The sequence below is a fragment of the Misgurnus anguillicaudatus genome, chromosome 5 (assembly GCF_027580225.2).
Source record: "Misgurnus anguillicaudatus chromosome 5, ASM2758022v2, whole genome shotgun sequence".
NCBI lineage: Eukaryota > Metazoa > Chordata > Actinopteri > Cypriniformes > Cobitidae > Misgurnus > Misgurnus anguillicaudatus.
Window position 1 is genome coordinate 3,001,501 of NC_073341.2, and position 24,569 is coordinate 3,026,069.

Genomic DNA, 24,569 nt, shown 5'->3' on the forward strand with positions numbered 1-24,569 from the left:
AGGGAAAAGAAAAATTTCAAGCAGGAAACCCACAATCTATCAGATCTGAAAAAGATTTGATTGCTTCTTTCAAAACCCATAGAGACTATTAGCATCTGCTGTATTGTATGCTAAAAGTATGTCAAGGACTCTTTGTTAAATTTAATAACAAATACCCAGCAGAAACCTTAAGCCCACATCAACTCTATCAGGGCAAAGTGCTAACTTATGAATGAAGATGGCACTTGTACCTTGAGGGATTTAAACGTGGGTCTCCCCGATGGGAAAGAAAGTGCTCTAACCCCAAGACCACAAAGAATGTATTGAAATCTGCCAGGCAAAAACTGGTCCTGTGTATTGCTGTATACGATCAAACTGTTGGCTGGCTTGTACAGTAAGAGTCACACCCACACAAGTTCACACATACATGAATACATTTTGCTTGAAAGCACGACATTTTTTGGGTATCTATCTTAAATTTCATAACATATGTTCAGCAGAAGCCTTAAGCCCACATCAGAAAAGAAGACTGCATCAGTATCCATAGGAACAGTGATAAAAGGATCAATCTACTCGTTTTGTGAAGGCAAAAGAGGGTCTGCAGGCTAGAAGCTGCACAGAAACTCTATCAGGGCAAAGTAAGTGACAACATACGAAAAGAGATGGAAATGGTACCTTGAGGGACTCGAACCTGGGTCTCCCCGATGGGACAGTAAGTGCTCTAACCCCTAGACCCCAGAGAATGTGTTGAAACCTGCCAGCCAAAAATTGGTCCTGTGTATTGCTGTATACAATCAAACTGTTGGCTGGCTTGTACAGTATGAGTCACACCCACACAAGTTGACACATACATGAATACATTTTGCTTGAAAGCACGACATTTTTTGGCTATCTATCTTAAATTTCATAACATATGTTCAGCAGAAGCCTTAAGCCCCCATCAGAAAAGAAGACTGCTTCAGTATCCATAGGAACAGTGACAAAAAGATCAATCTACTAGACTTGGGAAAGGAAAATAAAAATTTCAAGCAGGAAACCCAAAATCTATCAGATTTGAAATTGATTTGATTGCTTTTTTCAAAACCCATAGAGACTGTTGGCATCTGCTGTATTGTATGCTAATAGTATGTCAAGGACTCTTTGTTAAATTTAATAACAAATGTCCAGCAGAAACCTTAAGCCCACATCAACTATGAAGACTGCTTCAGGATCCATAGGAACAGTAATAAAAGGATCAACCTACTCATTTTGTGAAGGCAAAAAAGAGTTTGCAGGTTAGAAGCTGCCCACAAACTCTATCAGGGCAAAGTAAGTGCCTACTTGTCAATGGAGAAGACCACTTAAAGCTTGTGGCTATATCTTAAATTTAACAACAAATGTCCAGAAGAAACCATAAGCCCACATCAACTATGAAGACTGCTTCAGGATCCATAGGAACAGTAAAAAACTGTTGGGACTCTATCTTAAATTTCATAACATATGTTCAGCAGAAGGCTAAGCCCACATCAGAAAAGAAGACTGCTTCAGTATCCATAGGAACAGTGATAAAAGGATCAATCTACTCGCCTTGGGGAGGGAAAAGAAAAATTCCAAGCAAGAAACCCACAAACTATCAGTTCTAAAGAAAATTTGATTGCTTTTTTCAAAACCCAAAGAGACGGTTGGCATCTGCTGTATTGTATGCTAATAGAATGTTCAGTACTCTTTCTTAAATGTAATAACAAATGTCCAGCAGAAACCTTAAGCCCACATCAACTATGAAGACTGCTTCCGGATCCATAGGAACAGTAAAAAAATTGATCAACCTACTCATTTTGTGATGGCAAAAAAGAGTTTGCAGGCTAGAAGCTGCCCACAAACTCTATCAAGGCAAAATAAGTGCCTACTTGTCAATGGAGAAGACCACTTAAAGCTTGTGTCTTTATCTTAAATTTAACAACAAATGTACAGCAGAAACCTTAAGCCAACACCAACTATGAAGACTGCTTCCGGATCCATAGGAACAGTAAAAAAAATGATCAACCTACTCATTTTGTGAAGGCAAAAAAAGTTTGCAAGCTAGAAGCTGCCCACAAACTCTATCAGGGCAAAGTAAGAGCCAACTTGTCAATGGAGAAGACCACTTAAAACTTGTGTCTTTATCTTAAATTTCATCACAAATGTTCAGCAGAATCCTTAAGCCCAAATCAGAAAAGAAGGCTGCTTTAGTAGTCATAGGAACAGTGATTAAAGGATCAATCTACTCGCCATGGGGAGGGAAAAGAAGAATTTCAAGCAGGAAACCCACAATCTATCAGATATGAAAAAGATTTGATTGCTTCTTTCAAAACCCATAGAGACTATTAGCATCTGCTGTATTGTATGCTAATAGTATGTCAAGGACTTTTTGTTAAATTTCATAACAAATGTCCAGCAGAAACCTTAAGCCCACATCAACTATGAAGACTGCTTCAGGATCCATAGGAACAGTAATAAAACGATCAACCTACTCATTTTGTGAAGGCAAAAGACAGTTTGCAGACTAGAAGCTGCCCACAAACTCTATCAGAGAGTTTGTAAGATCCAACTAATGATAGCCATTGTACCATGAGGGACTCGAACCTGGGCCTCCCCGATGGGCCAGGAAGTGCTCTAACCCTTAGACCACAGAGAATGCATTGAAGCTCACCAGCCAAAAACTGGTCCTGTGTATTGCTGTATACGATCAAACTGTTGGCTGGCTTGTACAGTAAGAGTCACACCCACACAAGTTGACACATACATGAATACATTTTGCTTGAAAGCACTACATTTTTTGGGACTCTATCTTAAATTTCATAACATATGTTCAGCAGAAGCCTTAAGCCCAAATCAGAAAAGAAGACTGCATCAGTATCCATAGGAACAGTGATAAAAGGATCAATCTACTCGCCTTGGGGAGGGAGAAGAAAAATTCCAAGAACCCCACAAACTATCAGTTCTAAAGAAGATTTGATTGTTTTTTCAGAACCCAAAGAGACTGTTGGCATCTGCTGTATTGTATGCTAATAGAATGTTCAGGACTCTTTCTTAAATTTAATAACAAATGTCTAGCAGAAACCTTAAGCCCACATCAACTATGAAGACTGCTTCAGGATCCATAGGAACAGTAAAAAAATGATCAACATACTCATTTTGTGAAGGCAAAAAAGAGTTTCCAGGCTAGAAGCTGCCCACAAACTCTATCAGGGCAAAGTAAGTCACTACTTGTCAATGCAGAAGACCACTTAAAGCTTGTGGCTATATCTTAAATTTAATACCAAATGTCCAGCAGAAACCTTAAGCCCACATCAACTATGAAGACTGCTTCAGGATCCATAGGAAGAGTAAAAAAATGATCAACCTACTCATTTTGTGAAGTCAAAAAAAGTTTGCAAGCTAGAAGCTGCACACAAACTCGTATCAGGGCAAAGTAAGAGCCAACTTGTCAATGGAGAAGACCACTTAAAGCTTGTGGCTATATCTTAAATTTCATCAAAAATGTTCAGCAGAATCCTTAAGCCCAAATCAGAAAAGAAGGCTGCTTTAGTAGTCATAGGAACAGTGATCAAAGGATCAATCTACTCGCCTTGGGAAGGGAAAAGAAAAATTTCAAGCAGGAAACCCACAATCTATCAGATCTGAAAAAGATTTGATTGCTTCTTTCAAAACCCATAGAGACTATTAGCATCTGCTGTATTGTATGCTAATAGTATGTCAAGGACTCTTTGTTAAATGTAATAACAAATATTCAGCAGAAACCTTAAGCCCACATCAACTCTATCAGGGCAAAGTGCTAACTTATGAATGGAGATGGCGCTTGTACCTTGAGGGATTCAAACCTGGGTCTCCCCAATGGGAGAGTAAGTGCTCTAACCCCTAGACAACAAAGAATGTGTTGAAACCTGCCAGCCAAAAACTGGTCCTGTGTATTGCTGTATACAATCAAACTTTTGGCTGGCTTGTACAGTCAGAGTCACACTCACACAAGTTGAGACGTACATGAATACATTTTGCTTGAAAGCACTACATTTTTTGGGAATCTATCTTAAATTTCATAACATATGTTCAGGAGAAGCTTTAAGCCCACATCAGAAAAGAAGACTGCATCAGTATCCATAGGAACAGTGATAAAAGGATCAATCTACTCGCCTTGGGGAGGGAAAAGAAAAATTCCAAGCAGGAAACCCACAATCTATCAGATCTGAAAAAGAGATTTGATTGCTTCTTTCAAAACCCATAGAGACTATTAGCATCTGCTGTATTGTATGCTAATAGTATGTCAAGGACTCTTTGTTAAATTTAATAACAAATGTCCAGCAGAAACCTTAAGCCCACATCAACTATGAAGACTGCTTCAGGATCCATAGGAACAGTAAAAAAATGATCAACCTACTCATTTTGTGAAGGCGAAAAAAGTTTCCAGGCTAGAAGCTGCCCACAAACTCTATCAGGGCAAAGTAAGTCACTACTTGTCAATGGAGAAGACCACTTAAAGCTTGTGGCTATATCTTAAATTTAATACCAAATGTCCAGCAGAAACCTTAAGCCCACATCAACTATAAAGACTGCTTCAGGATCCATAGGAACAGTAAAAAAATGATCAACCTACTCATTTTGTGAAGGCAATAAAAGTTTGCAAGCTAGAAGCTGCCCACAAACTCGTATCAGGGCAAAGTAAGAGCCAACTTGTCAATGGAGAAGACCACTTAAAGCTTGTGGCTATATCTTAAAGCTGCGGTCGGCAACTCTGGAGGATTGAGCCGTTTCCAAATGTTTACAATTTCATGTCCCTCCCCCACTACCGCAGAGCCACCTCCCTTCGAGCTTGTTCTCGTCATTGCGTGTGAACCAGTATTATTGTGAACGCGCCCGGCCCGTCTCATCAGCATCGATGAACACTATGGAGTACTCGGAGGTAAACTGCTCTGGCTAATACACACATAGATATCAGTTGCTAACATTATTTATATTCTAAATAAGCTTATGCGATTTGATAGATTTTTGAAAGCGAGGCACAAGTCTCGGATGAAGAGTATGTCCCCGCGGCCGTTTCTACACTCCAGTGTACGGATCAAGGCAATAGCCATAGCCGCAGAGGTGCTGCTGGAGGTAGCGCTGGACCAGGCAGACGGCGACGATTGAGATATAACCAAGCAAACCTGGACAAGGAGGACGTGGCTCGGGTCAATCTTTTGCGATCGCAAAGAATAGAATTTGAACATGTAAGTATATAGTAAAAGTCTTTGACTAATTACTACTATGTGTGTTTTAGAGGTAAATGTCACCTCTATGGGTTTCCCCATAAAGTATTTTTGACTATGCCAAAATGGTATAATTTATTTATATATATATATATATATATATATATATATATATATATATATATAACACCATTTTGGCATGGTCAAAAATACTTTATGGGGAAACCCATAGAGGTGACATTTACCTCTAAAACACACATAGTAGTAATTAGTCAAAGACTGACAACTTATATGGTTTAACCCTCCCACTCAAGTGAAACACATAAGCATTTATGTTTTCTCTAAACACATAGCAACATCATACACCGTTTACATTGTCACTTCTCCCTCCATACTGTTATTTTTAGGCTCAAATTCAACGACTGACCCCAGGGCAGGCACAACAAGTGTTGGAGAGGTGCTTGACACGGTACCCCAGCCTCATATTTGATGTGATGGGCCAATTACCTGCTGCCCCTCACCCTTTTCCTCCAGTCTCTGGGCAACCAACTTGGTGCATCTGCAGCAGGTGCAGAGCAATGGCCACGCTTGTAGAGATGAAATGCTGCAACCAACAGCCCGACATGTGTGTCTCCACATTACCTCAAATGGAGCAATATATTTTGCAGGAGGGGGTGTTGCGCCTGGCCCGAACCATTTGGAATGACCTCCGTGCAGTTGCAGATGTCCCAGAGGAGGGCGAAGATAACCGTCAGTTCCGCCATGCTGCTTACAGGCAGTATGTTGCTTGGCAGTGTGGGACTCTGGGTGCTGGGAATAGGGTGGTGATTCCAAGCTGCGTTGTGTGGGCCATAAGGGATCGTTTCCCAGACCCTAATGGCCAGTACAGGGGATTTATTCCTAGACAGGCCTAGCTGCTCAAACTTTTTTAAATTGGGATATGTGCAGTTATGTATATAGTTCTTCTGTGTGACCAAATAAAGTTTTACTTTAGGAAATGTTATCTGTGTAAATGATTACTAATGAAAATGACACCTTAGAATGTAATATGTAAAGACACCTTTAGGTAGCCTGACGTTGTCATACTCAATTCTAGTCAGAATTTGAGTCTGATACTGCTCCATTGAGCTTTAATTATGAGGCGTGTCTCAACCGAAAAATGCCTCTGCACTCAACTGGATAGACCTACGACCAATCAGAGCAACGGAGTGTGTGACGTACGTTACGTCTTTTACAGCCTGACCGAACTGCTAGTTACTTCACTACAATGACACTAACATTGTGATTATACTGAGTTAGCGAATGAACATCAACACCTATTATGTTTACAACATTTCGTTTATCACAACATGAAGTATTTACTAAGTCATAGAGTAAGACTATCTCTTACCATTTGTATGTTAGGTGAACTTCATCCACGACAATACCCATTACGTTGGCTTGAAAATATTGGAGCCTAGCATGTCCCTCCAATTATTCAGCAACCACGATTCTGGGCTTCCGAAAAGAAGCTGGCAACGACCGCTAATTATATCCATCTCGTCGTGCACGCAGAGTTGCATCGCCGTGATAACGTTAGCCATTTCAGTTGCGACCAACTTTTGCCGAATAGGAAGGACGGCAAAAACATCAACAAATGCCCTGCTCACGTTTCTCTGTTCCTCTTTTAAAATCAATGCTCTGTCGATATCTTTTAGAACAGACTCAATGTCAGAATCCACACATCTGAACTCTACAGCGGCAGCCATTCAACACACGCGCTCTTTGGTGACGTGGTTCATTCGTTACTGTTGATTATCTGTCCATCATCGTATAAAGCCCGCCCTGACAATTTGATTGGTTCGACCAGCATTTGTCTGAGCATAGTAGCTCCTCAACGGAGAAACGCCAGACCGATCTTCCCGTCTTCACATTCTTGTGGGCGGGGCTAAGATCGGCTGGCACCCAGGCTAACCTTTAGGACTTATGGAATAAACAAATATAACAAAAGAAACACATTAAGCTGGGTAGTAATTGAGTTCTAACAAGAGTGAAATATAATGATACTTTATTTGACAAAGTGCATAAGTATGCAAGAAACCTTCAAAAAAAATTCTCATTTCTTCTATTTCTGGGGCAATGCATGACCTGTGAAAAAAAAAAACATACAACTTTAGGAATTAATGTATAATTTAAAAAAATGTTACTGTTAAAGGGATAGTTCACCCCAAAATGAAAATTCTGTCATCATTTACTACCATAACCCTTCACACAGGCCTTTGAGCCCAGAAAATGTTTATAACCAAACCGGTTGTGGACCCCATTTAATTCCATAGTATTCTTTTATCCTACTATGTAAGTGAATGCGGGTCCACGAACGGTTTGGTTATAAAAATGACTCAAAATATCTTCCTTTGTGTTCATCAAAAAATTAAACTTTATACAGGTTTGAAACATGAGATTGAGTAAATGACAGAATTTTCATTTTTGCGTGCACTATCCCTTTAAAACTGATATTTCTTTGAGAAGTCATGCCAGAAATCATGCCAGATGAGGGCTGCTAATATACTTTAAGCATTACTACCATCCCTATCCACTCACACCCACTGATCCGAACTGAGTGCCATATAAAACATCAACCACTTACAACACAACACAACCAGACACCATCATTACGATGTGGTCCTTACCATGCACCCGGCTGACTTGAGTGTTCAAGAGTTCCTCTGTTGTTGGAGCAGGCACATCAGGCAACAATCCATATTTTCGGGGATCATCTGGTCTCTTGCTCGACAGCCGTGGCATCCCATGTCCTGATGACACCCGCTTCTTCACGATGGCCCTTTGAATGTCTTCAATGTAACTGTAACAACACAATGCAGTTTATATATAAAAGTCTTGCATTCGCACATGCAACACATATGTACAATTATACCAAACCCATCCTGACAATCAATCAAAGTGCTTTTACACTAACAAACCACCTATATGCAGCACCAACCTGTAGTCCTCCTTCTCCTTGACAGCGTACAAACTCCACTTCCTGGACTTCTTATTGAATTGTTTTTTGTACCTGGTGTTATATAAATGTAAGGCAAAAAGATTGATTAAATGTAATAAAGTAGGCTTTACTTTAGGCTGTGAATTCTTAGATTACAGACCATTATCTGTTACTGCATGCAGTTTACAATACCTTAACTAGGCATCCTCAAACACACTTACATCACTTATACTCAGGGCCGGATTAACCATATGGGCAACTGGGCAATTGCCCAGGGGCCCAAGACCTCTAAAGGGCCCAGACCGCAAGGGCACGAGCAAAATAATGTATCTGGTAATCTTCCGCTTTTAACCTGATAAGGATCACTGTGCCGTACACGGCACACCCCCTCCCCTCGGACGTGAGGCTGCATATACGTCATTGTAACTTTAGAGCATTAAATCTTCAGAAATATACAAAATATACAGCACATCGTTTGAAAGCTTAGACTCTCAAGATTTTATTAAGCCCATACACAAAGCATAATATGATTTATGGCAGTCATAAAACTGTAATCTAGTTACCTGAACCGGGCGGCGCCGATTTAGGTTGTTTACATACTTTCTGAATCTTCTGTGAATTCGGTGAAATTGTCCAGAACAAATTGTTCATTCATAAATCCCCAAAAGTCCGAGGAAATGGAATATCCAATCCTTTTAATCCAAAACGATTTGTTCGCCTCACAGTCTTGACGTTTCTGACCGAATTACGATATAATACTGTAAACAATTAGTTCACTGCCGGACATTCGTTCGACTCTCACTTCTCATTCAAGACTTACAGGGCTACATGTGGGTGTCGCGTTAATTTTGCAACGTCTGAGAAACAAATACGCATTTTTGCCATTTCATAAAAGTTTAAACGACCTGTCAACAAACTAGCTTTTGCGCTGCGCTGCCTATGACTTTGAACGTGAGTTGAGAGCGGTTGAGAGTCTCATGCGGTCTGACCAATGAAGAGAGGGCCTCAGGTTAATACCCTCTCCTCATTGGTCAGTTCGCATGAGGTGGGTCAAAGGTTACGCTGAGCGGGTTACGCGACGAATTTTTTTTAAAAAAGAAAAAAATGAGACATGGAGAAGTTAAGTGGGAGCGCGAAGCGAAAATTAAAAAAGGAAAAGGAAAAGAGAAACGCAGAAAATTTAAAGTATATACCTAAAATAGGTAATTTCTTTACTCCTGTCAATGTTGCCGACAATTCTGTTAAGTCGGCTTCCGTCAACGACGAGGACAACTCAGCTAGCCAGGACTTTTCTACACCTCTAGCTTACGTTTACAGCCCGGAGAGCGAGGCAACGAGTCTGATTGTAGAGGGAAGCGGTAATGGCGGGTCTCCAGTGTCACCGCCGGCGACACCTGAGCCGCTTGTGGAGTCTGGGAGCAGCCCCTGCATCTCAACGCCTCTACTCCCTGGGGATCCTGCACTGTGGGGGGCCGTTACGGAGCGGCTACGGGAAGAAGCGATATACCGAGGGCCTGCAGCTTTCCAGAACCGAGCCGACAAGTATCCTGCATCGGTAAGGGAGTCTGGACTTGGAAGTAGGACACGCTCCCTCACCAACGATTTGCTTCACTGCCGGCTCCCAAACAACCAAATTGTGCCAAGGGAATGGCTTCTTTACTCGCCATCAACTGGATCAGTTTATTGTTATGCCTGCAAACTTCATTCATCCCAAAAGCATGCATTTATCATCGGATTCTGTGATTGGAAACATCCAGAGAGGGTTAGTGATCACGAAAAGAGTGCAGAACACAGACAAAACATGCTGTCTTTATTGCACAGATCTAAATATGCATGCAGAGTGGACGCTTCTCTTGCCCGACAGTGTGAGTCAGAACAGCAGTACTGGAAAGAAGTCCTCAGACGTGTGGTGTCTGTTATTAAATTTTTGGGAGCGCGATGCCTGCCATTTCGAGGCGACAACGAACTGCTGGGCTCTGCGCACAACGGGAACTATTTGGGACTCCTTGAATTGATAGCGGAGTTTGACCCCTTTTTAAAGGAGCATCTTGAGAAACATGGCAATAAGGGTAGAGGTAAGCCATCTTACCTGTCATCAACTGTGTGCGAAGAATTTATTTCATTAATGGGTGAAAAAACTAAGCAAGTGATTGCAGATGAAATCAAACATGCAAAATATTTCTCTGTAATCGTTGATTCAACACCAGATTTGGCACATGTAGATCAGCTCACATTTGTTTTTCGTTTTGTTAGTGCAGAGGGCAGAGTAGTGGAAAGATTTCTCGGGTTTGAGCCCATCCACAGCCACACAGGTGTCAGCCTAGCTGAATCTGTGATTGAAATGGTGCGTCGCTTGGGGTTAGACTTGTCAAACTGTCGTGGCCAAAGTAACGATAATGCTAGCAACATGTCTGGCAAATACAGCGGGCTCCAGGCGCACTTGAAAAAACAAAACCCGCTAATTTATTATACACCGTGTGCTGCCCATTCTCTGAACCTCGTAGGTGTTAACTGCGTTGAAAATTGCTGTGAGGAGGTTAACTCTTTTTTTGAACTGCTACAGTCTCTGTATAGATTTTGTAGTGCATCAACACATCGCTGGAATACAGTTTTCAATAACAGCGAACATAACATAAAATACACTTTTAAATCCCTCAGCACCACCCGATGGAATTGCAAAGCAGACTCCACTAAAGCTCTCAAAGAAAATTACGGGGCAATTAGAGATATATTAGTCAAAATATCTTTAGACTGTGATGAGAAAACACAAACTAAACTCGAAGCTGCTGCATTGGTCGCAAAACTTGATAAACTGGAGACGGTAATAATGACTATGCTGTGGGACCGGGTACTGCATAGATTTAAAGCAACAAGTGACCAACTCCAAAAAAGTGATATGGATTTAGCCACTGCTCTTGGCCTTTTGCGCTCACTGCTTTCATATGTTGGCACTCTACGAGAACAGTTTTCAGAGCTCGAAAAATTAGCACGCGCCGTCAGTGTGACACAAAACTACCAGTTTGACACTAAACGTGTGAGAAAAAAAAAGAGATTTGCAGATGAGTCTGCTGATGACAGCACAGTAGATTTTAATGACAGCAGTCAGAAATTTAAAGTTGAAACATATTACGTCATCATTGACAGACTTTGTTCATGCCTATCCAAGCGCATAGAAGCCTACACACATGTGTGTGACCTATTTGGGGTTTTATTTGAGAGGGACTGTGATGATTGTGATGTGCGTGTAAGAGCTGCTAAGCTGAGCTCCACTTATCCAACAGATCTGGATAGTTCCTTGTAGGGGTGACCCCGAATAGTCGAAGATTCGAAGCATCGATAGGAGAAGCTCGATTCGACTACCAATCTCACAGTCGAATCGTCGCAGATGTGTTATGAAATGAGGATCCTTTAATTTTGGTGTATGGGTGCACCGTGCACAAATCTGATTTCACATATAACAGCTTTCTCCCAATATATTAATATACAGCATATTATTATAATTCTGCAAATAATATGTCAAGTATCAGCTTTCAATAAATATTTTTAAAATGCGTTAATAATCCAGCAACCCCTGTGACCGGGCTACACGTCCATAAGAGGTCCCGTTAATAAACCATTGCCTTTTTGTTTCTACATTTAAAAGAAAAAGCTGGCAATTCTGGCTATACTTTCATTCTTTTAATAATTTCTTTATTTTATTTTATTTATAAATCACTCTGGGTTATCTGATGTATCTATTTTGCCTGTGTTTTGTTTTCGTGCACTTGAGGCATTTTGCACATTTGTTCTGCACTTTGTTCCTTCTGACCTTATTTTATTAAAAAAATGTACTTATTATAAACGTAAATTCTGATCTAATTTAAGTCTGTACATTTTGGATTGTTTTTCGTTGTATAGAGTTTGCACTATTGCGTGCTGGCCATGTTTGCGCATGAAATTTAGCCGAACGTGCTAGGTGCGCTTCGTCTCATATTTAGAAGTTCATCAAACTTAACATTAAAAAACGGATGTTTTCGACGGGTATAAGTTTTAAAATGTATTTAGAACATTGTGGTTATCTTGTCAAAAGTTAAACTACAAAACAGGTAAGCCGTTTCTTTAAATTTCGGTGATGAAACGGAAAATATCTGCACCGAACCTATATTTATGCCTGACACGAATGTCTTTCTTGTAATTTAATATTCTCGTCGGTGTTCACTTTCAAATGATAGAAAACAGATTCCTGAAATAAATAATATCATCAGTTGTTTCTGTATCTAAAGTGAATGGAGATGATCAAAGTGAAAGCAAGCAGGTATTTCTGTGCTAAATAATAACGCGTAGTGTCTATAAAATCATTAATTTCATTTTTTTTATGAATTGTATATAAAGCTTAGTTTTTAAAATTTGCAGTAACAATCACAAATTATTTGTCATTTCTCATTTGTCGTTTTTTTGGCCATGACTGCTTTGACGCGCTTTATCTCCAAATTAAATAAAAACACTGCATTAGCCGAGGTTTCCAAGGCAGGATCACCTTTGTTATATTTTTAGGTTTAGTTATCAAAATGTTTTTTGTGTGATGTTCTGTAGATCGTGGCTTTAAAATGTTATGAGGAATAATTAAACAAATGTTGCCTTACATTTTACCTTAACAATAAATAAATGCATCGTCAGTTTTGTCTTCGTTCATCACTTGAAAGACAGTTTTGGTCACTTTATCAGAAACTTGTTTATGTGTGCTGCTTGTGAAAGAAAATAAAAGTTATCAATTTGTCCCTGGTCTGACCCCCTCCCAACCCATGCACACAGCAGCAGCCACACACATAGATGATTCGACTATCGGTCGACTATGAAAAGATTCGACAATTCTGATTCGAATATGTAAATCCTTAGTCGAGGACAGCCCTAGTTCCTTGGCAGATGAACTTATTCAGTTTAAGCACTTTGTGCAGCATGAGACTTCACCTGTACAGCTGCTGCAAGCTCTTGACAGACATGGACTTAAGACAACATTTTCGAATGTTTATGTTGCACTAAGACTGTTTTTAACCTTACCTGTGTCTAACTGTGAGGGCGAGAGGTCATTTTCTGTTTTGAAACGGGTTAAAAATGAGCTAAGGACCACAATGGCACAGACACGGCTCTCTGCACTTTCTCTCTTAGCCATTGAACATGAACTTGTTAGTGGCCTTGATTTTGAAGATATTATATATCAGTTTGCACAGTCAAAGTCCAGAAAAAAGCCAGTATAAGATGCCAAATGAAAGCAAACATGCACTTCCTCTTTACTTAGGATTAAAATTGTGTGTTTTTCCAGGTTTTGTAGTATTTATTTTTATCTTGTCTTCTAGAGAGAAATTGTGTCACAGACATGGCTCTGCACTTTCTATTTTAGCTATTGAAGAAGAACTTGTTAGTGGCCTTGATTTTGAAGATGTTATACACCTGTTTGCACAGTGAAAGTCCAGAAAAAAGCCATTAGACGTTTTTGCCAAATGAAGGCATTTCAAATTCAAACATGCATTCCTCATTCATTCAGATTATATAGCATTTATTTCTGTCTCGTCTTTTTCAGAGAAATTAACAGATTTCTAAATGTTTATGTAGCACTAACATTTTTAACTGGTTATTTGTGCTGTGATATGTTGTTGTTGTATTTTAAAACAAGTTAAAATGAGCTTAGGATAAAAATGTTTATGAGCAGATAATAGTGATACTACATTTTATTTATTTTTTCCTTGAGGTGCCAGCTTTATTAAAATGCTGCAAACTGTTGTGGAGGGATATCTGGCAGATTTTGAAATGTTTGTGTTGGACTAATAATAACTTGATTGCCTTGTTGAATTCTGGAGACAGGATCACCCTGTCAGGGTGATTTCTGCTTTAAATGAGCTGAGGACCAAAATGTTTCTTGATGTGTTGTCTGTGTTCTTCTGTTATAGCGCTATCAATTCAATAAATTTCTATTGGGAATAAATGTTGTTAAATAAGCGATGGTTTGAAAGTGGTTGCTTATTTATTCATTTTTGTGAAAATCGAGGATGTTTCACTCCCTCTTAATGTAGTGGGTAAATTTTACCAGATTATACAGATGCTGATGTGTTTTGTTTTTCATAGCATCATGAGTGAATGTCTTTGATAGGGGACATACTACATAGTAGTGAATATTAGAGTAATATATTCTGTATATGACCATATTATGGTGATCCTGCGGTCGTGATGATGGGGCCCTTGAATATTGTTGCCCAGGGTATAACAAAGTGTTAATCTGGCCCTGCTTATACTTACTGTATTGAACCATCAGGTCTTCTCCTCGGCTGCCTGCTGCAATGGCTGTTGTAGTCCAGGGCGGCCAGAAAGATACGGGCTTCATATACTGGAAATGTGAAGCTGTTTCTTTTACTAGCATACATTAACAGGTGATTGTGGAAGGACTCCAACTCTGATGTGGATCTGGAAAAACAATAGCATAAAAAAGCTCAATTATCCTTTACTTGCTTGTAATGAACACCATCACGCAGTATTATGTCGTCACATCTATGATGCCTGACTGTGGGGATTCTAAGTTGGCTGCGAGACCTTAGACTATGCATGTCTTATCTGACTCATAAATATCATGACTATATTTCAACAATACCTGAAGCGCAAGTACTTGTGGACCTGTTTAAGCCATCGGCCATTGAGGACAATGTCTGACAAAGCATCATCACAGCTAACAGAAAAAAGTTCTAAGAACGTTCCCTGAAAGTTTTTAACGTTCCCAAAAACGTTCTGCCAACGTTAAAAGTGTCCAGTTTTCTTGACGTTCTAAGAACGTTTTTGTGTTGTCTTAACGTTAGAGGAATGTTACATTTTACCATTTTTAAACGTTATGACAATGTCATGTTTTAATGTTCACAGTCACACAATGTTTACAGTTTTTCTCAGTCGCTTTGGTACAATTCTCAGATCAGAATTGAAATTCTCAAAACTACTTGTTCATTTCTCACATCATTGTGTCACTTGTGCACATCAAAAAAGCAGTTTCTCATTTCTCTGAACAAGTTGCAAATGCTTTGGTACATCCATGCAAATGATTATGTACAATTCTCTGCTTTTTCCTACATTATCAGTTGCTTATGTCATGTTGATCAAAATGTATTATAATGAGTCTCTGTTGAATAGTCTCACTCCACACAACATTTAGGCATTAGTTCATAGTATAAGTCTTTACATGCAAAATGGTTGAACATGTTGTCAAAATACAGGGTATCAACAAACATATTTCTATACATTTCCATTAGACATTTTTTCTAAATATGTCCTGAATTGGTAAATTGCTCCCAGGTGAATCTTGACTTTCTCTAACAGACAGAAACGTCCCCAGCAAGCAAACCGAGACGTTGAAATGACTGCTAACTATAGATCCAATATAGTCCGGCTATGAGTAACCCACTTCTACCCTAAATAACCTTGAATTTGGTTACATGCCATTTTTGCCAAAATAACTTGAAGATGTATGATATTCCAACATGTAAGCAAAGTGTGTTCAAGGTGTTTGCTTTCATTTCTTTTACATGTTCTAAAAGTATATGCATCATCTATTCTTGGGCTATGGTTAGACATATTTTAGACATCTATCATGTTCACATTTCTACTTTTGTTTTTTTTCCCCCTTTTTATGTTATGCAGTGCTTGCAGTGCTGTCTTTATCTTTCTTTATGGCAATGACATGGTCTTTCAACCAATTACAGTACAAACAGTAAAAGCGTAAATGTAAATTTTGTCAAGTCTCTTGCAATCAAACTCACACATAACTTAGACTAAGGTGTAACTTACAATTTACAATACTTGTCTTCAAAACTTTAGCCATAGTTTACATCAGAACATCACTTCAGAGTAAACTGTTATATTGACAACATGACTAAACAATTTGACTGTCTTATCTGTACACAATGAAACAATGACTTGTTATTCTGATGGCACTGACATGTTCATTGACACAGATATTTAATTTTGAGAGATGAACTAAGTATTTTGAGTAAAAGAGTGGCTTTTTCAAGTTATCCATGATGTTTTGCTATTTGTACAAATTGTTTTGAGAAATACACTTACTGTTTTGCAAATTGTGAGTATGATTCGAGAAATGTACCAAAGCGACTGAGAAAAACTGTAAAACAACAACTGTTTATTATATTGACTTCTTTGATTGTTATGTAAATGATAGAGAAACATTGCATTTTATTATATTTATTTTTTATATTTATATTATTTTATTATATTTATTATATATTATATATTTATTATATATTATATATCTATTATATGTAAGTTTGGATGTTGATGTTTCGTTTCGTTTTGGGTCGCCATTGTTGTGATTGGTGTTCGTTTTGGTTGGGCTCTTGGGCCTTGTCTTTTGCTTGCTGGTTTTTTCCCTGGTTGTGTTGACTTCTTGTTGATGCACCGCATTTGTTGTGAGCATGTTAAGTTGGTAGTGTATTTCTGCGGTGTGGTGGTTGGTACATAATGGTAAAAAATCATTCCTAATTAATTTACTAATCAAAAGTTTATTTTCTGTCAATGATGTAAATGAGATCCAGCACTTTCACAGCAGTTTGTCATTAAGGAGTTTAAGAAACTTTGGACAAAAAATATCTGCTGTATAGTTGGGACGCACAGGCATCAAGAATCGGACTATGAATCTCAACCATGGTGACAAAGAAAATTGGAAAAAAAATCTTTATTTATCCATGCTGCAGTGCATGCTGGGAGTCCTGAATGAGATTTGTAATTTGTTAATACCCAGCATGCATTGCAGCATTAAGTTTTTCATTTATTTGTCACCATGGTTGAGATTCATAGTCTGATTCATGATGTTTGTACGTCCCAATTAAATAGCGGATATTTTTTGTCCAAAGTTTCTAAAACTCTTTAATGACAAACAGCTGTGAAAGTGCTGGATCTCGTTTGCATTGTTGACGGAGAATGCACTTTTGATTGGTGAATTAATTGGGAGTGATTTTTACCATTATGTACCAACCACCACACCACAGAATTACACTACTAACTTAACATGTTCATAACAAATGTGGTGTATTAACAAAAAGTTAACACAACCAGGGAAAAACCAGCAAGCAAAGGACAAGGCTCAAGAGCCCAACCAAAACGAACACCAATCACAACAATGGTGACTCAAAATGAAACAAAACATCAACATCTAAACCTACATATAACAGATACACAACACACAATAAATATATAATATATAATAAATATAACAAAATAATACAAACACAAAAAATAAACATAATAAAATGCAATGTTTCTCTATCATTTACATAACAATCAAAGAAGTCAATATAATAAACAGCTGTTGTTTTAAACATTGTGTGACTGTGAACATTAAAACATGACACTGTCATAACGTCCAAAAATGGCAAAATGCAACACTCCTCCAACGCTGAGACAACACAAAAACGCTCCCAGAACGTCAAGAAAACTGGACACCCCCAACGCTGGCAGAACGCCCCTGGGAACGCCAAAAACTTTCAGGGAACGCTCCCAGAACTTTCCTCTGTTAGCTGGGATGAGCCACAGATCCCTTCGGAATCCATTCCTTTTCTCGTTCATCTGCCAAGGGACCATGTTGGCAAGCATCAAGAGCCCACACGTGCTCACCGGTGACATGGTGCAAAACACCGATCCACATAGACTAATAAAGAAAACACTACTGCATGAATGTAGGATGAATAAAATAATCTTGTAATGAAATATTGAATTTGCAAACACATGAATGACAGAATGTCTGAGCCCAAATTTTGAGATACAGTCACCTTACTCCATATGTAAATAACAACTCACAAAGAAGTCATCGTAGTTATCATTGACCTTGCAGCAGTACCAGAAATGGTTGCAGATGTCCCTCTTCCAATGTAAAAGAATAGAGCAACCCTTTTTCAGACCTACCTTTATAAAAAAAATATTAAAAACCTTCAGTGGTTTTCATTAAATATGAATAATAATTTATACAGAATGTGCTCACCGGTGACATGGTGCAAAACACCGATCCACATAGACTAATAAAGAAAACACTACTGCATGAATGTAGGATGAATAAAATAATCTTGTAATGAAATATTGAATTTGCAAACACATGAATGACAGAATGTCTGAGCCCAAATTTTGAGATACAGTCACCTTACTCCATATGTAAATAACAACTCACAAAGAAGTCATCGTAGTTATCATTGACCTTGCAGCAGTACCAGAAATGGTTGCAGATGTCCCTCTTCCAATGTAAAAGAATAGAGCAACCCTTTTTCAGACCTACCTTTATTAAAAAAAAATATTATTAAAAACCTTCAGTGGTTTTCATTAAATATGAATAATAATTTATACAGAATGCACTCACTGACTGGATCTTCTTCCCAAGGCTCTTTGATCCATGCCACATGTCTAGCGTGTGATGAACTCCACTATCCTTATATTTCCCTCTGCTTGGATCTATAACACAAAATATTAAAGTCAAACCGCAATGCCAATAATTCAATTATTAGATGAGCACAGCTAAATGAGGGTTTACAAGTAGTATTTAAGTGCCTATTACGGTAAGCACAGACACATTTATGTATATAACACATTACACACTGTGGCAGAACAATACCCTTATCAAATGCTAACATATGTGGTTGTCATTGATCAAAGTGTTGGAGCAATAGCTATACCACTGGATAAAAATTCAAACTTCCGCTTAGTGAAGTCAATAAGTAAAGGAACATAAATAGACTTACTGAAGAGAGCCGATATCTGAATATGAGCATCCGTGCAGATTTCGGTCAGTTTCACCTCCTGTCGAAGCTTTTCAAAACTTCTTATGAAGCCTTCCTTCTCCATATTCACGGAAATTCTTTTGGTCTCTCGCTTGTCAATGTTTACTACAGAAATGATTTGTTTTGTGTCATTTTCCATTACTGTGTATGTGCAAAATTGAGCACAGAAGCCAGGGCTGTCCATGCGACCATCGGCTGTAAAAATATTAATCACTTATTTAGACATTCTGTAACACAAAGACATCATTGTGAGCAAAGATTACCAAATCATTTAACACAGAGACACTCACCCAGAGCTACAACACTGTCCTTTGACTTAAGCCCTGAGATTATGGTACTTCTGCAGTCATGCCAAAATTCTCTTATAGTGTCAACGCAGTACGCATCCTGCACTCTGAAGAAGGTGGCGCGATCAACAATCTTCATGTTCATGAATTGGAACAGTAGGGAAATTTTGGCAAAATTGTTTCCTGACAATAAAATGTTGGTTGCCAGCATAAAGTCCCCTGCCTGCATTCCAAACTTGAACGTAGGCTGCGAATTCCATTGCCAGACACAGTGCTCATTGGGACATACCTCCAATTAGAAAATTGAAAAGACAGAACATTATTTTTTTAACATTAAATAACAAAAAAGATATAGTTATGGTACTAAAATTAATTAATAATAGTAATATGTAATCTTAATTATCATATTCTGGTGTTACTCACCCATTGAAGAATTACAGCTGTACCTCTCACTTTACAATCAATCCTGAAAGGTCCAGGAGCCCGACACTCAACAGAAGTCAGTGGGTCCTTGGCTGTGCACAGTGGAATTGGTAATAAGAGGTACTCCGCAAGACGTTTTAAACTAATTAAATAGGTTATGGCTGCAGGTTCGCCAACAATGTCCCCTTCCTCCACAATCTGAACTTTTTCAAACAATGTGGTCGGTTCTGGTGGTTCGTTATCAGGACAATCGTGGACAGTCTCATCCATGCCTATGGCCTCAAGGTCCTCCAGGTGTATTCCAGTTGTAACGACCCCACTGTTTCTGTAGGAATACAGAAATAATGAGATGGAGTCATTATCATAAAATGCCATTTTGTGGAGGGGGTGGGTTGGGTTTATTACCTTATGCATAATGGAGGCATATAATCCTCATCGTCACTATCATCAGAAAAGCTGTCCTCTATTGTCTCCTCTTCCTCTGAGGGTGAAATGTTTTCTGGATCTTCATACACTGCCCAGTCAATGCTATGAAGAACACCACATAAGTCATTGGAAAAGACACTTAAAATGTTTTACGAAATTAAGAATAGCACACTTACACAGAATTCCTGATGTCATTGAAGACATCTTCATCAATGTCATCTTGAATGTCTAGTGATGACATGCTTAAAAAAAACAGAAACAAAATTGTAACACATTTATGTAAGGTCAACGAATGGTATGAGGTAAAAATGCTAAAAATACAAACAGTTGTCAGTCATGTCACAAGCCAGTATCATTTGCATAAATAACAAAATTACCTTGCTTCTAAAACTGGAATGGTTTCTGTTGTTTCACCATCACCACTAAAACACTGGGCTTCCTCTACAAAGTCATTTTCTCTGCAGACAAATAGAAAGTGTTTTTTCAACATTCAATCCACATTTATTATGAAGGCATGTAAATATTTTACTTCAACTTTCTAACAAAATGTTTGTAGTAACTGTGTTTGAAGAGGTAACAGACATATTCAAAAAATTATTTTCATGAATACCACTCCACTTTCTTTACCTATCAGAGAATGACTCGCCAGCTATGGTTGAAATACCAGGCCCGGGATACCGCAGACGTTTTAATGGAGTTGATGTTACCAACGAATCGGCCTGGAAACTTAAAAAGAAAAAAAATACAAATTGATGTGTTTGTTCTGATATGACTCACCAACTGGAAAGTAAATTGCACATAACACAATGTCAACAAAATTATTTCTGACTCATTGAATAAGATAGGATAAGGAAACTGACAGGATTTTAATTGGATCTAAGTTAGCTTATTCAAATTGCATACTGTTACGAAATGCTATTTGGTATATGCAGCAGACATGGTCATTGCACATATACTACTAACAGAACTAGTATACACATTAACAGTAACTATATAGTACATATCGTAAGAAAGGTAACATTGCTTCTTGCAAAGAGCCTCCAATAATCGCTGCATCTGAACATACAAAGATAACGACGAACACGAACCCGAACCCGAACCCGACCCCCCCCCCAACCAACGCATTTAGAAAATCATACTTAGATTACTTACATAACACTCAGAAATAACATAAATGGTTGATAAAGCACATTTACCTGTCGAGAAGAAATGTGGCAAGCTCTGCATCCAGCTTGAACCCTTTCAAATCTCGTAGATTCCTCCACCTTTCAAATGCTGGTCCGATATTTATCCTCGTTTTATTACGCGCACGGTCGCTTTCTATCTTTGTTGTCTTCTTCTCCTTGGTTTTTTGCTTAGCTCTGGTTGGTAACCGAGGAATCGGAAGTTTGTTAGAGAGCGTTCTATCCGCCATCACGCTGAATTTCATCCAATACACCTGTGTGTGAACTTCAGGCGGGTGCATGTGATAATGAGCACGAGGGGGGAGGGTGCAGGAACTGTGATTGACAGGCAGAGTATACACAGCCCTGCGCTGATTGGACCAGATGAACCGGTCTGCGATGATTGGACCAAATTAAGCGGGAGCGGTGCATTTTTGCAAAACAAATAACAGGCTCTAGGTGGAGGTAGAGGCGCGGGTTTTTTTCTTAAACAGTCTAAATTATGTTGTTCTATCGAAGCATAGTGTTGGTTTCAGTGAATATGATCAAAAAATATGTGAAAAAAAGCTGCCGACTGCAGCTTTAAATTTAATCACAAATGTTCAGCAGAATCCTTAAGCCCAAATCAGAAATGAAGGAGGCTGCTTTAGTAGTCATAGGAACAGTGATTAAAGGATCAATCTACTCGCCTTGGGAAGGGAGAAGAAAAATTCCAAGCAAGAAACCCACAAACTCTCAGTTCTAAAGAAGATTTGATTGCTTTTTTCAAAACCCAAAGAGACTGTTGGCATCTGTTGTATTGTATGCTAATAGAATGTTCAGGACTCTTTCTTTCTTAAATTTTATAACAAATGTCCAGCAGAAACCTTAAGCCCACATCAACTATGCAGACTGCTTCAGGATCCATAGGAACAGTAATAAAAGGATCAACCTACTCATTTGGTGAAGGCAAAAAAGAGTTTGCAGGTTAGAAGGTTGCCCACAAACTCTATCAGGGCAAAGTAAGTGCCTACTTGTCAATGGAGAAGACCACTTAAATCTTGTGGCTTTATCTTAAATTTAACAACAAATGTCCAGAAGAAACCTTAAGCCCAAATCAACTATGAAGACTCCTTCAGGATCCATAGGAACAGTTAACATTTTTTGGGACTCTACCTTAAATTTCATAACATATGTTCAGCAGAAGCCTTAAGCCCACATCAGAAAAGAAGACTGCTTCAGTATCCATAGGAACAGTGATCAAAGGATCAAGCTACTCGCCTTAGGGAGGGAAAAGAAAAATTCCAAGCAAGAAACCCACAAACTCTCAGTTCTAAAGTAGATTTGATTGCTTTTTTCAAAACCCAAAGAGACTGTTGGCATCTGCTGTATTGTATGCTAATAGAATGTTCAGGACTCTTTCTTAAATTTAATAACAAATGTCCAGCAGAAACCTTAAGCCCACATCAACTATGAAGACTGCTTCAGGATCCATAGGAACAATAAAAATTGATCAACCTACTCATTTTGTGAAGGCAAAGGAGAGTTTGCAGGCTAGAAGCTGCCCACAAACTCTATCAGGGCAAAGTAAGTGACAACTTACGAAGAGAGATGGAAATGGTACCTTGAGGGACTCGAACCTGGGTCTACCCGATGGGACAGTAAGTGCTCTAACGCCTAGACCCCAGAGAATGTGTTGAAACTTGAAAGCCAAAAACTGGTCCTGTGTATTGCTGTAAACAATCAAACTGTTGGCTGTCTTGTACAGTCAGAGTCACACCCACACAAGTTGACAAATACATTAATACATTTTGCTTGAAAGCAGTACATTTTTTGGGACTCTATCTTATATTTGATATTATATGTTCAGCAGAAGCCTTAAGCCCACATCAGAAAAGAAGACTGCTTCAGTATCCATAGGAACAGTATCAAAGGATCAATCTACTCGCCTTGAGAAGGGAAAATAAACATTTCAAGCAGGAAACCCACAATCTATCAGATCTGAAAAAGATTTGATTGCTTCTTTCATAACCCATAGAGACTATTAGCATCTGCTGTATTGTATGTTAATAGTATGTCAAGGACTCTTTGTTAAATTTAATAACAAATATCCAGCAGAAACCTCAAGCCCACATCAACTCTATCAGGGCAAAGTGCTAACTTATGAATGAAGATGGCGCTTGTATCTTGAGGGATTCAAACCTGGGTCTTCCCAATAGGAAAGAAAGTGCTCTAACCCCTAGACCACAAAGAATGTATTGAAACCTGCCAGGCAAAAACTGGTCCTGTGTATTGCTGTATATGATCAAACTTTTGGCTGGCTTGTACAGTCAGAGTCACACCCACACAAGTTGAGACGTACATGAATACATTTTGCTTGAAAGCACTACATTTTTTGGGAATCTATCTTAAATTTCATAACATATGTTCAGGAGAAGCCTTAAGCCCACATCAGAAAAGAAGACTGCATCAGTATCCATAGGAACAGTGATTAAAGGATCAATCTACTCGCCTTGGGAAGGGAGAAGAAAAATTCCAAGCAAGAAACCCACAAACTCTCAGTTCTAAAGTAGATTTGATTGCTTTTTTCAAAACCCAAAGAGACTGTTGGCATCTGCTGTATTGTATGTTCAGGACTCTTTCTTAAATTTAATAACAAATGTCCAGCAGAAACCTTAAGCCCACATCAACTATGAAGACTGCTTCAGGATCCATAGGAACAATAAAAAATGATCAACCTACTCATTTTGTGAAGGCAAAGGAGAGTTTGCAGGCTAGAAGCTGCCCACAAACTCTATCAAGGCAAAGTAAGAGCCGACTTAAGATGGAGGTGGCCATTGTACCATGAGGGATTCGAAACCTGGGTCTCCCAGTGGGAGAGTATGTGCTCTTACCCCTAGACCACAGAGAATGTGTTGAAACTTCCCCGGCAAAAACTGGTCCTGTGTATTGCTGTATACGATCAAACTTTTGGCTGTCTTGTACAGTCAGAGTCACACCCACACAAGTTGAGACGTACATGAATACATTTTGCTTGAAAGCACTACATTTTTTTGGAATCTATCTTAAATTTCATAACATATGTTCAGGAGAAGCCTTAAGCCCACATCAGAAAAGAAGACTGCATCAGTATCCATAGGAACTATGATAAAAGGATCAATCTACTCACCTTGGGGAGTGAAAAGAAAAATTCCAAGCAAGAAACCCACAAACTCTCAGTTCTAAAGAAGATTTGATTGTTTTTTTCAAAACCCAAAGAGACTGTTGGCATCTGTTGTATTGTATGCTAATAGAATGTTCAGGACTCTTTCTTAAATTTTACAACAAATGTCCAGCAGAAA

The 24,569-nt window shown here is 38.8% G+C and overlaps 2 protein-coding genes and 2 long non-coding RNA genes across 4 annotated transcripts; 1 reads left to right on the forward strand and 3 right to left on the reverse strand.

Moving 5' to 3' along the window:
• Nucleotides 1-4,870: 4,870 nt before the first annotated feature.
• LOC141364004 (P2X purinoceptor 7-like) lies at nt 4,871-6,183 on the forward strand. The gene is made up of 3 exons (XM_073868204.1): nt 4,871-4,894; nt 4,977-5,201; nt 5,588-6,183. Exons 1-3 carry the CDS (start codon nt 4,871-4,873, stop codon nt 6,092-6,094), a joined length of 756 nt encoding a protein of 251 aa, XP_073724305.1. The 3' UTR covers nt 6,095-6,183.
• A 1,028-nt stretch (nt 6,184-7,211) lies between these two features.
• LOC141363813 (uncharacterized) lies at nt 7,212-8,235 on the reverse strand. Its single transcript, XR_012369385.1, has 3 exons — nt 8,161-8,235; nt 7,850-8,022; nt 7,212-7,307 (listed from the first exon to the last, which is right to left on the reverse strand). It is a non-coding gene; the product is annotated as an uncharacterized lncRNA (long non-coding RNA).
• A 9,272-nt stretch (nt 8,236-17,507) lies between these two features.
• Nucleotides 17,508-18,978, reverse strand: LOC141363814 (uncharacterized). Its single transcript, XR_012369386.1, has 4 exons — nt 18,912-18,978; nt 18,533-18,624; nt 17,983-18,451; nt 17,508-17,833 (listed from the first exon to the last, which is right to left on the reverse strand). It is a non-coding gene; the product is annotated as an uncharacterized lncRNA (long non-coding RNA).
• Nucleotides 18,979-19,639: 661 nt separating this feature from the next.
• LOC129413459 (uncharacterized) lies at nt 19,640-21,500 on the reverse strand. The gene is made up of 5 exons (XM_073868205.1): nt 21,283-21,500; nt 20,464-20,544; nt 20,263-20,328; nt 20,066-20,188; nt 19,640-19,985 (listed from the first exon to the last, which is right to left on the reverse strand). Exons 1-5 carry the CDS (start codon nt 21,498-21,500, stop codon nt 19,640-19,642), a joined length of 834 nt encoding a protein of 277 aa, XP_073724306.1.
• Nucleotides 21,501-24,569: the final 3,069 nt, after the last annotated feature.

Coding starts and splice junctions, on each gene's coding strand:
- LOC141364004 (XM_073868204.1), top strand. CDS start 4,871: ATGAACACTATGGAGTACTCGGAG. Junction 4,895..4,976: donor ACACTATGGAGTACTCGGAG/GTAAACTGCTCT, acceptor GCGATTTGATAG/ATTTTTGAAAGCGAGGCACA. Junction 5,202..5,587: donor AAAGAATAGAATTTGAACAT/GTAAGTATATAG, acceptor TGTTATTTTTAG/GCTCAAATTCAACGACTGAC.
- LOC129413459 (XM_073868205.1), bottom strand. CDS start 21,500: ATGGCGGATAGAACGCTCTCTAACAAACTTCCGATTCCTCGGTTACCA. Junction 20,329..20,463: donor ATTCCAGTTTTAGAAGCAAG/GTAATTTTGTTA, acceptor GTTTTTTTTAAG/CATGTCATCACTAGACATTC. Junction 19,986..20,065: donor ATGCCTCCATTATGCATAAG/GTAATAAACCCA, acceptor GTATTCCTACAG/AAACAGTGGGGTCGTTACAA.